This window comes from Eucalyptus grandis, chromosome 2, assembly GCF_016545825.1.
Source record: "Eucalyptus grandis isolate ANBG69807.140 chromosome 2, ASM1654582v1, whole genome shotgun sequence".
In the NCBI taxonomy this organism is placed as follows: Eukaryota; Viridiplantae; Streptophyta; class Magnoliopsida; order Myrtales; family Myrtaceae; genus Eucalyptus; species Eucalyptus grandis.
Genome location: NC_052613.1, coordinates 35,913,665 through 35,928,428, shown reverse-complemented (window position 1 = coordinate 35,928,428; position 14,764 = coordinate 35,913,665). Strand labels below are relative to the sequence as shown.

At 39.1% G+C, this 14,764-nt stretch overlaps 1 protein-coding gene across 1 annotated transcript; it reads right to left on the bottom strand.

Moving 5' to 3' along the window:
• Window positions 1–163: 163 nt before the first annotated feature.
• Window positions 164–7,191, bottom strand: LOC104430251 (putative disease resistance RPP13-like protein 1). The gene is made up of 5 exons (XM_039304197.1): window positions 2,526–7,191; window positions 2,178–2,416; window positions 1,492–1,846; window positions 584–832; window positions 164–474 (listed from the first exon to the last, which is right to left on the bottom strand). Exon 1 carries the CDS (start codon window positions 6,021–6,023, stop codon window positions 4,470–4,472), a length of 1,554 nt encoding a protein of 517 aa, XP_039160131.1. The 5' UTR covers window positions 6,024–7,191; the 3' UTR covers window positions 164–474; window positions 584–832; window positions 1,492–1,846; window positions 2,178–2,416; window positions 2,526–4,469.
• Window positions 7,192–14,764: the final 7,573 nt, after the last annotated feature.

The following is a 14,764-nucleotide window of genomic DNA, read 5'->3' as shown; positions in this document are numbered from 1 at the left end:
TGCTTATAAGTGCCAATCTTGCTTTAAAGACCAAGACAACTCTCAAAATTATGCTTAAAAAAGAACCTGATAATTTTGATTACATTCAACTTCAAGAATAAGATGACAGTGAGATTCAATGATTTAGTTTCACAGAAAAAAGCTGCACTACCTTGCTCCACAGTTGATTAGAGAAACAACACTTGAAAAAGAGATGACACCAAGATATAGTGCTTAGATTACAGAACCAGCAAAAAAATCTAGTATTCCCAACAGATCAACTGTTAATCCTCTGAAAAGTGGGAAGTTTATCATGTATTACCAACCAAGAAATAAGGCCAAACTTGGCACATTAGGGGAGCACTTTTGTTTCTGACAATTTCTTGAGCAATGAAAAGACCATTTGAAGAAGTTGTGCATACAACTCTTCCTGCAGCTTAGGTGGAAACCAACTCTTCACCCTAGCAGCTGGCCACTTCCAAATGATCCTTTGGCCTGCAGAGGAAGAGAAGAGTCATGAATCATTCTCCTTGAGAAATGATTCTGGCAAGGTCCCAGCATGATACCCTGAATCATACCAAGAGATATTATCTTTATTACCCACCAAGTATCTAATGTGTTCCAAGCATAAGTGGCATCTTGTTACCAATCAAGATGCTAGCTACAGAGCCAGGCAAAACATAGAGATCCACACCTCAACAAAATACTCCACAGACTGTTCAAAACACAAGCAAGATTTTACAAATCCAGTCTTCCAATGCCAAGGCCGCCAAACTGCTTAGGAAGACAAACGGTGTCCCAGCTAAGTTTTGCTCCCTCTTTAGTATCAGGATCTCCCTTCCAAAAGAAAGCTCTACACATTCAGTAAACCGTATTAATAACTTTCTTGGGCAACAAAAGAGTTGATACTAATAGTTAACCAGACTGAACAATGAATTTAATAAGCCATAGTCCCCCAGCATATGGGTGTTTTTTAACTGTCCAAGCTTTAGCGCTTGTTGCAATTCGATCATTTTATGACTGGCCTATAACCCTTCTCTGAAATTTATCCAGACGATCCAAAATTACAAGAAAAAACCAAACAAGAACCTAGGGTTGCCAGATTGATGATCATGCTGTTTTATTTGATCGCTGCATGAATTTCCTAAAAGCTTGAGTTGTTAGAAAACTCACCAAAAAATGTATGTATAATGTACAACTCAACACTCCTCCTCAGGTAGAACCTATCCCTTAATGCATGAGAGAATGTGAACATAATCACACAAATGAAATACCCGGGGAACATGATAACAGACAACAATACAGACATTGACATGTCCTCTGATACAATTCTATATATGAACAGGTAGAATGCAGACAATTTGGCAGAAATTTTATAATAACAAGTACAATGCAGAGAATTTGCTAATCCTTCAGAAGAGACTCTTTCTAGATTCTGATTACATCCCATGATCATAACCCGCATCCTGCAAACAGCCTGTCAAATGAAATAGCGGAAACAAATCTACTCACCCTTTAAACTTTGCCAACCAGCAACTGCAGCGCTATGCAACTTTGATTCCAGGAAGCAGACTAGAAATAGTTATCAAAATGAACAACAAGCAAAGATTTCATTGTGTGCTATCCAGGATGAGAAATGCCTTCATTTGCATCTGCACTTAAACCGACAAACCATTCCCAAATCTTGGATGGTGAGTAAACCGCTAGAATGAAAGGGTTGAGGCGCAATAAATCGGTTTCCCACATAGATCCTGATGTGCATCACAATATGCTCAGAAACAAAGATCACAGGAGTGGGAATAAGTATGTTGTATTTGTAAATGCAGACTGAAAGTTAATACCGAGTTTCTTGCACTTCTGGTGAATGCTGCAAAAGTAATTTTCGCATATCAGAATTAGATATAAGGAACAGTAGTCAAATACGTTGCACAACTTAGTAAACGTGTTCAAATGAAGTCTCCAGACTAAAACAGCAAACAAAATTTAAAGCACCGATCTGCCATTAACGTGACATGAACTTGCTCTATTCATCTGAAGTTCTGAACCACTCCTTTCCAATGTGATGCAACTTTCAAACATTTTTAAACTCATCTTTGCTATTTTAATATCACACCAGTTAAGTCCAGGCTTCAGATTCATCTAGTGGATTGCACATCAAGGAAACACAGACACTTATCGAAGGGGGAAACAGAACATACCTATCCTCGTGAGAAATTCGAGAACCAAGAGATCATGGAAAAGTTTGCACAAAAGTCGAGATCTTAACAAAAAAGCCTGCAGTGGCATGTCCCTTCGACCCTACAATGAGAAGCAAACTCACATCCAGGGCCCTTCAGCAACTTCTCCTAGACTTATTGGTAAGGCGATGGTGAAGGAAGGGTAAATAGACCTTTCCATAGGTCGCTGAGTAAATTCACCAATTGAATTCCAATGAAATCTGCAACGCAAACAAGATTGAGAGAATATTGGTGAATGAGACGGAGCACAATGATAACGAACGAATTGATTGAGGCAATACAACAAACAGCTAGAGTGCAAAAAATAACCTGAGAAATCCAAATTCAAACGCGACAGTCCCTTAATGACAGCCCAGATTCATCGGCATCTTCGCCGGTTTGTGGGAGTCACGCGAAGCATTTCAATGGAGAGGGGAAGTGATGGCCGAATCTGGGTAGACTTCAAGTAGGAGAGTAGAGCAGGAGAAGGAAATGGCGGAATGATTCCTGATTTTGATGAGAGCAAATGCACGTCCGGAGTCATGTCGCGAGAATGACTTTGGAAGAAGGCATTCAGACAATTCCGACGCCATCTCCGGAGGAACCGTAGAGGGTTTCATCGCACGCACCACGATCACAGCTACTAAGCAGAGAGGGCACCAAAGCGAACACTCCCTCAAGTAATATTCGAGGCCAAATCCTTTTAAGTAATTCGCGTGAAATTCAAACAAATTACTGGGATTTCGCGGATGAGGTGCCAATAGCAGCCGGTCCGTTTCTTGCATCGCTCCTCTAGAATCCCACAATATTCGATACTGAGTTGTAATAGGGAGGGAGGTCATCCAGAGGCAACTACCTCAGCTTCGAGCAATTCTGGATTTCTAAGATCTGGAGAGACGAAGGGAGATTGCTAGACAGTCTTTCCACGTTTTTCATATTATCGATCGACAGATGGTGCAAAGAGGGAAAGGGTGGAAGCGCAAGATCCTTCTCCATCCCCACTCCTCCAGCGTTGCCGATGATCCACAGTTCTTGAAGGGAGGTGAGGGGGGTAAGCCACTCCTCAACCGGTTGCTTCATATTCCCGCTTATCGTTACCCAGAGTTCTCGTAGCTGGGGTGGCAATCCTCCGTCGGGAAACTGCATAACGTCACAACTTAATTTATGGAGACACGTGAGTTGACTCAACTGATTATGTAACGCTTTTATATTCGGACAATCCTCAACATAAAAATTCTAGATGCTAGGAGAAAGAGGAGGAAAGCACTCTAGCTCCAGAGCAGGACAGTCTTTCAATGTCAAGGAAGCGAGATGGGACAGTGTGTGCAGGCCTTGAGGTAAGCTTCTCAAATTTTTGCAACTCTCAATTTTAATCTTTTGAAGTGACTGATGATCGTCTAGAATTATCCCCGCGAGCGACTTCACTCCCGAGCATTCATTAATTACAAGTTTCTTGAGGGTCGCAGGTAAAAATCTACCCTCACTAAATGGAGATGCCGGTAGAGACTTGCATCCGTAGATTGCTAATTCTTGTAGACAAGACGTCATGTCCATGTGGTTAATGCTGTTGCTTGGTCCTTCCGAATGAATACTTAATCCTGTGGGTAGAGATTGCGACGTATCATAGCGGCTGATATTTGATGATCTCACTGATGTCAGTATGCCTGTTTCGAGGAAGGACACCAGTTTTGGACAGTCACTGATTATCAAGTGTCTAAGAGAGGAGAGGTTGTGCATCTTGCTTGGAAGCTTCTCTAAATTGACGCAATCATACAAGCTGATAGCTTCGAGGTTGTTGGGTAGCTTAATATCTTCTTCTCCAGCCACAAAAGACATGAATTTAGGACAACCTTGTACATCTAAGCTTTTTAGACAACCGAGCTTCTCAACTACATCTCTATCTTGCCATAAAAACATTAACTTGTTACAATTTCCCATCTCCATTTTCTTTAGTTTGATCAAGAAGCTTGTAAACTCACAATTTAAGCAAGTCAGTTCAGCAGTGTCTTTTATGACAAGAGTGGTTAGAGATGTCAAGTCTACCAAACTCTTCAACACCCCCTCATTACAGCCTTTAAATTTTAACTCGTTAAGAGATGGAAGGCTAATAATGTTAGAGTGCGAGGCATCCATACGCGGACAAGAGTTGATTTCGAGCTTAATGAGGGAGCTTAGTTGACTAGGCAATCTTTTTATCAACATAGGACAATCCCTAAGAACGAGATGCTCAAGACTGGGGAATACAACTCCTTCTTCTGAGCCAACGCAATGAGACTAGTCCTCCCACAATGGCATGTTCCTAAATTCCAAAGTTGTTAAGGACGGAAAAGGACTTTTAGGTCCATAAAATTCAAAACCTATCCTACGAATTGCATCTAGACCTTCGATGTGTAGTTCTTTTAGCAAAGATAGCTGCCCAAGTGATGATAATGCTTTGGCCCTACGACACTTATGTAAATGTAAATGCACTATGTGGACATGTGAGGGATTTCCTAACCATGATGTGAATTCTATGCCACCATAGTAGGATATCACGAGATTTTCAATGTTTTGGTGTGGCCGAAGAAAGTCAAGGATCTTTGCTTCAAGCTCTTCATTCTGAGAATTTTCAAAATCTTCACTCCACCGCAAGGTCAACCGACATATTCCCTCCTTCGCGAGTAAATCGACGTCCTTGGCATCTCCGGCATCTTGAACCTTATGCAAATCAAAGATGCACAATTCCTCTCGAAGGTTCTTTAGGTTTTTTAACTCCTTCAACCTCAACTCAGTTTCCGTTCCCACTATAAACTTGGACAGCATCTCAAGACCCACTAAATTAGCTATATACAGTGGCATTGCTCTTAGTTTCGGAGTGTCAGTAATGTCGAGAAATCTTATGTTGATAAGTTTCTCCATATCTTCAGGTAATTCGATAAGACTTTCACAGCCTCGCAACATCAAAGTCTCAATGTTATACAGTCCAACAATTGACTTTGGAAGCCTTGCAACATTAGTATATGATAAATTAAGGTGCCTTAGGTGCCTTAGATCACCAATGAAATCCGGTGCCTCACTGATGTTGTAGTGACTTAATGAAAGCACCCTCAAGTACTTCAATTTTGACAACAAGTCACATATCACTTTCTGGGACAAAAAGGACCTGTCCCAACGGTGAGAATGCTTCTCTAACGATATGAAGCTCCTAAGTCTCTTCATTTGATGATATATCTTGAATCTTTCTAGCACTATGTATCGACTGGGAATGAATGAGGCATGATGAACTAAAGATGCATTATTTTGATCACCTTCAAACTCAAACTTGCCTAAGCCATAATGAGTTGCACCTGCAACTAGCTTTGCTAGGTCATTCACAAGATCATGCATCAAAAATCGTGATCCATCACTACTCGACTTTTGAAATAACGATCTAGATTCTAGCTCGTTGAAATAATTCAAACCTAAATTCCAACAGTTCTTTCCTCCTTTTCCCTCTAATAAGCCCTCCGCACTCCACCAATGAATCAACTCATCATGTTTGATTTCATAATCCTTGGGAAATATAGCACAGTAAGCAAAGCATCTCCTCAGATGAGAAGGGAGATGGAGGTAGCTAAGTTTCAAAGCCGGAAGGATGTCATTTCTTCCTTCTGATAGATTCCAAATCTTGTTGTTCAATACATCTTCCCAATCACAGGGATTGACTTTAGTGCGTAGCAGCCCGGCCACTGTCTTCACGGCTAATGGCAATCCTTTGCATTTTTCCACTATTTGGAGACCTAATTCTTCAAAACGAGGATGGCGATTTGAATTTCGGACTCCAAAAGCATGAAATGCGAACAAAGTCATGCAATCATCTAATCACATTAGTTTGAGAGTTATAGTCGAGCATCGGCCATTAAAGCAACCTTGCGGTTACGAGTCGTGACAGTGATCTTGTTTCCTTTTGCTCCCGATTCAAAAGGCTTCAAAGGACAATCCAATCTCCATAATTCTCGTTCCAAACATCGTCTAAAATGAAAAGAAACTTCTTCCCTAAAAGGGTTTCCTTGAGCTTTTCTTGACACCAATCCAGGTCTTTATCTTCACAGGACAAAATGGAGTTGGTTTTTTGTAGGGTACACTTTGTAATAGCATGCACGTCAAAATCATCAGAAACACAAACCCATACTTTCACATCAAAATAATGGGTCACTCCAGCATCATTGTAGACCTGCTGAGCTAGTGTCGTCTTCCCAACACCCCCCATCCCTACAATGGCAATCACTTCTAGATCCGGACATGTTCTATCATCTTCTTCTCTAGCCAGTAATTTGAGGATCTCCCCTTTTCATCCTCCCTACTAACGAAACAAGGCTCGCGCAGATTCGTAGTGGGAATCGGCTTATCTAGCTGGTGGTATGCTAATCGCTTCCCCTTGTTCTTTCTCAGGTCCAGACCATTTTTACGAGCTATGATCTCCTCTAATCGAGCATCCAGTTACACCATCTCAGATCTCATTTTCTGGTTGAACATCAATGCTCTCGGGCTCATTGTGAAGCAACAACTGGGAAGAAGGGAATGCACCTTGCTAGTGCTTGGTTCTGCCTTGAACTTGCTTTTAGTAGATTCTATGGTGAACTCATCAAGCAAATCTTCAATGTCGTAGGCCAAGTTCCTGAGATCTTCGAGCCACGACGTCACCCCAACATTGTTGATGAGTTGCTTGTCCTCTGCATCATCCAGCACCTCATTGATGCTGATCAGCATTTCCTTCCAATTCTTCAGCAGCTTATCGATCCCCTCACGGTGTGCAAAGTTGAGCAGCTCGCGAGAGGCCAACCTCTCGAACAGGATCGGAAGAAGGGCGCCAAGAAAGAGCTCTACGATGGGCATGGCTTGGTTTATGAGTGGCAGAGATTAAACAAGAGTGCCCGGAAGAGTCGAAACAAAGGTAGAGGGCAAAGAGAAAACGAAAGTTCTTCCCTTCGGGACAAGTATCAAATGATGGCGTGAAGCAACTGACTTTTTAAGCACTAGAGTGCTCTTCTTTCTTGGAAGAAGCTGTCGTTGCATTTCATCTCGTCTCATTTGATCTGATTTCATTTGCATTTCATCTCGTCTTATTTCATCTAATTTCATATGTGGTGCCTCTAATTTCATTGAGCAACTTGGTCAGACATGGGACCAAGTCTTGGCATCATTAAAGCCACTAGAGGCTCAGTAGGGGAAGAAGTGGGCCCGACTCCTACCCAACCTCGAAACTTATGCTCTATTAATATTCATCATTTCTATCTGCCACTCACATCACCCAATTCCCAAATGCAACCATCCAGTATCCACCACCACCATGCATCACATAGATCACGCGGCATTATGGTTTCACTGATGCAGCCTCATGAACCCCGTCCCGTTATCAAATAAAGGAGCAGTTATTACATAAACTTAATGTATGTAATTTGTATAATTATTAACCACTATTTCATGTAACATGAGATCCCCATGAACTGAAAGTCGCAAAATTTTCATTGTCGATTGCTTAACGAGTGTCCACAAACACTTGATAACAAAATCATTTTTAAATGATGATGAGAAAGAAAAAAATTGTCACGTTCTCTTCAATTCTGTGGTTGTCACCTAGATGTGCTCTCTCAAGAATATATAATCGGATTAGATTAGATGGAAAAGAAGCAGGTGGCTATATATCGAATTAATTTGCAAACCTTCAAGCTTCAATTTGTCCCCCCTTTTGCCAAGCAATAATGATTATATTTATAGCAAAGCTCCTTGTTTTATTTGGTCCGCGAGGTCAACAAAAAACGTACTTGTTGTCCCAGGAAGAGAGGAGCTACCTAGCTTCAATACGCCCACCAGCCATTCAAAAGGTGGAATTATATACACGCACTTATTCATACCCTATTACTATAATGTGCATAAATGTTGCATTAGCGGTACAAAATAGCTAAATCCCAAGATTGCAGTTTATGCTATGGCATCACGTCAAAACAAATGATCAATGTGTGCACAGATCTTCGTTGCCTCTATGCCTAACAAAGGTCACAGGAAAGATTGCCTTATACTTTCTGGAAGCCTAACAGAATAACAGCCCCACGGGCCACGACAAAAGGGTAAGCACAAGGAGACAGGATTGATTAACTTAATGGTTACATAATTGACAGTTCTGTAATCCATGCCCCTTTCCTCTTTCTTCCTCGTCGTTTGGGTCTTTGTTTAAAGAAATGGGAGCCATACGACGACAAGAAGTACTGTGCGAAGGAGAACGTCATTCTCTCTCTACCCTATTCACCATTCCCAGACGCAGGCCCCATGTGCAGAGCATCGAAGGAAGGGTGATTATGGCCGGATATGCGCGGAAGCCAGGGAATTAAACTTTATAATTCATATATCACTTCTCTATTTTCATTGATCTTTTGCACAAATAATTTATTTATTAAACGTTGTTCTCTCTCTCCCCTTTTCACCGTTCCCAGATGCAGGCCCCATGTGCAAAGCATCGAAAGGAGGGTGTCATGCAAGACATGCGCGGAAGCAAAGGAATCAAACTTTCATAATTCATGCATTATAACTCTATTTTCAATGCTCTTTTTGCACAAATAATTATTTTAATTAAACATTATTCTCTCTCTACCCTCTTCACCATTCCTAGATGCAGGCCCCATGTGCAAAGCATCGAAAGAAGGGTGATCACGCAAGACCTGCGCGGAAGCCAAGGAGTCAAGCTTTTATAATACATATATTACTCCTCCATTTTCACTAATCTTTTGTACGAATAATTTATTTTATTAAACGCTGTTCTATCTTTACCCTCTTCTCCATGCGCAGTTGCAAGCCCCATGTGCAAAGCATCGAAAGAAGGGTGACAACGGTGACTATGGCAGGACATGCGCAGAAGCCAAGGAATCAAACTTTTATAATTCATGCGTTACTTCTCTTTTCTCATTGCTCTTTTGTACAAGTAATTTATTAGAAGTTATTCTACATCTACCCTCTTCTCCATGCGCTGTTGCAGGCCCCATGCGCAAAGCATCGAAAGAAGGGTGACTGTGGCAGGACATGCGCCAAAGCCAAGGAATCAAACCTTTATAATTTATATATCACTTCTCTATTTTCATTGTTCTTTTTACACAAACAATTTATTTATTACCCTCCCTCCCTTCCTCTGTCCCTCCATATATATTACTTTTTAATTTTTTTTTACTATTTTATTTATGAGATTATTGCACTAGAAATCCTAAAACTCATCGAAAAGTGTAATTAAGTCATAAAACTTCAAAAAATGCTATTATCAAATTGATATAATCAAATTATTTTGTTAACACCGTTAGTATTTTTAACGAAAAATGCCGACAAGTCATTTTTTGAATGATATATGTCTCACATGTGGTATTTTTTTTTAAAAATCTTATTTAAATTAGATTAAAAAACTAAAAAAAATAAAAGCTAAAACTTATTTTAAAAAAATAACAAAGGTTTAAGAGAGAGAGAGAAAGAAAGAAATGCAAGCCTCACCAATGAGGCACTAACCGTCTACCACTGGAGGGCCGACAAGGTATTGCCATATATAGGCGAACCTTGCTAGTGCAAGCAAGGCCTTACCCTCACCCAAGCCTAGCTAGAGTCGCCAACCCTGGGGCCGATAAGGCCTTGCCCACGATTAGTGACCTTTGCCAATATCATCGACAGCAGTGCTCGCCGCACCGACAAGGCCTTGCCCTTCTTCTTTTCCAATTCTGTTTTTTAAATTAAATTTTAGCAGAAAAATTAAATAAAATTATAGATTAAAAATAAAATTATTTTTTTATTTTTAAATTTAATGTAAATTAGATATGGAGAAGAAAAAAAAAAACCATGTAGGAAGATAATTAAGTAAAAAATGGCACACCGGTATTTTCCGTTAGATAAATTGATAGTGTTAACATAATGATTTAATTACATCAAGTAGACAAGTTTTTAATATTTGATTGTATTTTTTAAAAGTTTTAGAACTCAATTATACTTTCGCAAGAAGTTTTAAGACTTAGTACACCTATACACATTACATTATTCATGTTCCTTCTTATATTCAATGTGGAATTTAGATAAATGCCTATCATATCTTGGAAGGATGGTGGTTAGAGCCCATCGTACAAAATTTCATACTTCAATGGGTGGAATTGTCCTTTAAAACAATGTTTGCACTCCTCAAACGATTAATCTTATTTTCTCAATCTTTTTCAATAGATTTCCAATCATCATCATCATCATTAGTCATGTTTTCTAATATATTTCCAACAATCTTAAGGATAACTACCTTATGGATTCTCAAACTGGAATTGTTGATGCTACTATCACTGTTGGAATTAAATGAGGACTCGGAGATGGTGAAGGACAAGTATTGCAAATTCACAGGTGGTTGCCATGGGACATTACTGAGCATTAGCACAAAAGAGCTTTTGGTTGTTTTGATAAGGTTATTGAGGACAGGTAAAATCGTTCCTTAGGGCTTCGATACCTATGTTTGTTTTTTGCTTCAATTTCAATGATGGTGTGTTTGATTTAGTGTAGAGTTTTAGGTTTTAAGGGTATGTCCAAATCTGCGATATGTATGCACTCTTCTTTTCTCATGGCAAGCTTGAAATAAACCCTTTGAGGGCTTGTTTGTTAAATTTCTGTTCCCCGGAACAAAAATTTATGTTCTTTTGTTTTAGGGAACAAAAAAAGAATAGAAACATATTTGGTAAAATTTCTATTTCGAAAAGAATTTTTTTTTTTTTTTGAAAATAGATTTGGAACAGAAATAAGAAGTAGAAAAAAGTAACTTCTTGTTCCGGGAACAATTTTTTCTTTTCTCTTTTTTTTTCTTCTTTTTTCTTCTCTTTTCTCTTTTTCTCTTTTCTTTCCTTCTTCTTCCTTTTGGCCGATTGCCGGCCTCGGCCATGGTCGGCGACCGATCGACGAGGGACCTCGTGACCTCGGAGAGTCACCGACCCCTAGGTGACTCACAAGCCATGGGCCGATGGCGAGCTCGACCTCGCCGAGCCACCACTAGGTTGGTGTCGCACAACAGGGCCCGCCGAGCCAAGCCTTGCCGATGGCTAGGCAAGGTCGGCCTTGCCAAGTCATGGCAAGGCCGACCTCATGCCGATGGCAAGGCGAGGCTCGCTTGCCACCAAAGCCATCGGCGAGGCTTGGCCTTGCCTAGATCTAGTGAGACTTGGCCTTGCCTAGATCTAGCGAGGACAAGCCTCACGGTGGCCAAGCAAGGCTTCGGCAAGCTCGCCGGACCTCACCTAGCCAATCGCCGCCGCCACTAGGGCCGGTGACCAGCCACAAAGGAGGAAAAAGGAGGAAAAAAAAAAAGAAAGAAGAAAAAAAAGGAAAAATATAATAAAAATATTTAAAATTAAAAAAAAAAACGACAAAATTATACAATTCTACCAAACACATTTCTATCTTGGGAACAAAATTTTTTTGCAATTATCAAGCGCATTCTTATACTCGAAATTGTTTCCGGAGAACAAAAAAAAAAAAAAACTCATTTATGATAAAAAAATTATTCTCCGGAACAAAATTGTTACCAAATGCACCCTAAGTGTTCCAATTTGAGAGAAATTATGTTGTCTTGTTTGAGAAAATAGATTGTACGGGAAAAAAAGGATCAATGTAGTGTGAGATTTGTTGCAATTTGATTAGTTTATGATTGAAAAGTGTTCATTTGGGGAAGTTGAAGCAATTTAAATGAAGTTTCTTCACCATTTTGACAAAACTAAAAACTTTAGTGGGCGGAGACTGGAAGGCGTGGCCGTAATGGAGCTGATACCTGGCTTAGCCAATGTGCCTGGGAGATTTTGTATTGATTTATTTTATCTTTGTATATTATTTAAATTGATCAAATCACTTTGACCAAATCTACGGGCTTAACCGTTTGAACCTCATTCCGGTCATCGAACATTTTGATCTCCAGTGCCATTTTTAAAACATTGCTTGAAAACTTTTCTGCTGCTGGACCTTCTTAGTGCCCAACAGTAGTCTTTTCTCTTACCTATTAAAAGAAAAGAAAGAAATTATCTGCCCCAGTGCCTTTCTCACAATTATGGTTTTTCCAGTGATACACGTGACTACATAAGTGAAGACTTTCTTTTCTTTGTTTGTTGCCAAATGGCTTAGAGGATTTATGTTGCCGATCCTTCCTTGTGAAAAGAAGGCTTAAAGTGTCGTTACTGCTGTTGCTATTGTTATTTGCTTAGCTAAATGACCCATGGCTATCTAGTTTTGATTAATTTTTGGCATTTTATTTGTTAGAGAAGTATATTTCCTGGTTACTCACAATTGTCGGAAGAGACTTTCTAATGTACAGTAAAGTTATTAGGCACACGTAGAAAAGATGCATTTCAAGTATTTGTATGACCTTACCGGCCTGTTCTTATCTTTATTGAAAAATAAGCAATAAATACTTTGTTGCACTCATTATTGAAATTATTGTGTGTTGTGGACGCTCGTTTGTGCCTTAAACTTTAAAGTGGCATTTGCATGCATCCACTTACATGCTTACAAGTTATAAGGGTGTCTCTATGCAAGCGGATTTGTAAGTTGTGCAGTCCCTAGTGTTATGAAATGCTTGAGACATAGCCTTCACCTTTCAAGTTTTTGTTCTCACACATACTCAACATATGGCCCTTGAGGCAGAATGTTACTCCTGCTTAGAAGTTGCTGAATTTCTTGTCATAATTGCTTTTCAAGCCTTGAATTGGTCGAATTCATGATTACACGAGCTGTTCATGGTTTGAATATATTTGATAGGTGCTAATGCTTGCTGTCCGTATTCAATTTCGTCCAAATAATGAGGGCTTGGTCTCATTTGGATATTTTTTTGGTAATATAAGCAAATATATTCACGCAGGAGGAAGTCGGGTGGAATTTATATTGCTCTTTTGCTGAATATTTGTATTTCCATAGCTTGAATACGTAAATTTTGATTTAGAAATACACTGGCTACGATGTTCTTGGATTGAACTTTCATGTTATTTGAGAAACCATAATTTACGGTATCATACATTTTTCGCAGTATTAAAAGGATACAATGATGTTAAATGAATCCCAAATTCAATTAAGATAAAAATCTGTTATAAGATATGTGTCCACCATTGGTGGAGATGTTGTAACTCGGAAATGTGGCAAATAAAATTATGGAGAAATGACATTCCTACTAAACCAAACGTCAACTTGCTTGAAATAGGTGATTTGATGATGTAATTACCGCGATCATTCCTAAGTCAATATTGTGACAATGTGAAAGAATGAGTGATAGACTCAAATGCTAATAGGCATATATATAAAAACATAATGCTTAATCTTTCTATGCCATAGTAAGGAAGGAGACGACAATATTTGTTATTTTTTTGGGTAATTTGAGAATTACTCAAGTTCTCGGGAAAAAGAATATTTTTCTTAAACTCACATTTGAAAATGATGCTAAATAGTTGAGAAATTTTTTAGCATATGTTCCTTTGTGAATAAAATCGACACCTTCCATGTCTGAGCATTGTGATTGCTAATTGGTAATAGCCATTCAAAAGAATGAAACTTTCAATAATAAAAATTGATACATCTGGTTGAGGTATGATGTGATAAAGCAATTGCTTAAAAATGAAATTATGTCTATCGATTAAGTAAAGTCAGAAGTGAATTTGACCTATCCTCTAACTATACATTGAGGGGAACGGGACAAGGCTAGTTGAAGAAAATCAACAATGATGGTAACTCAACCCATGTGATTGGCGATTCCATAAATTATGTTTGTATGAGAAATAACATGTCACTTGTCGATCTAATAATGCACTATTATAATTTTTGTCCATCTTAAGGTGAAATTAGTGTAAGACCATAATGAAAAAAGGCTAAGCTAAGCTCTTAAATGAATTTCATAGCTATTAGTGGTTGTGTATTATACTACATAGTACACTTGATGGAAACACATATATAAATGTGGAGTGAGGCTGCTCCAATGAGAATCATAGGCAATAATGTCTAGAGCACTTATGAATGAGCCAAGCACGCCCATAGATTATTAGTGCAAAACCGCATTGAACAACATACCTTGTGGGAGTGTAATGTAATTGGTGAAAATTATAATTCACAAAAGAAAATTATTGATTTATAAAATTTTCAAACTTCACCAATGATTTCATTAATTATATTTCATTCCTTCTAGGGCTGGTTCATAATCTACAAGTATCATTTTTTTATGCATTAAGCTTCAATAACCCAGCATTATTCTATTTTTTTCTTTTTAAAACTTTTTGAAATATATGGGAGATTGTTAGATATTTTGACAATTTCGAAATATTATAAATAAAGGATTTGATAAAAGTTATGACTGCCAAGAGAATAGGAGTGTGCAAAAGAACCGGGATCCACCCGAACCGAGAATCGGACCAAAACCACCCGAGAACCGACGGTCCTTGAGAGAACCGATCCGGTTCCTGGTTCCAATTTATGGGAACCAGTGGGTACCGGTCCGGTTCCCGGTTCCATGAGCGGATCCGCCCGCCCACCCGGACCGGACCGATTAATTTATAATATTAAAAAAAATTACTAAAACAAACCCTAGA

What these genes read in the sequence shown, in the direction of transcription:
- LOC104430251 (XM_039304197.1), bottom strand. Translation starts at nt 6,023, where the DNA reads ATGACTTTGTTCGCATTTCATGCTTTTGGAGTCCGAAATTCAAATCGC.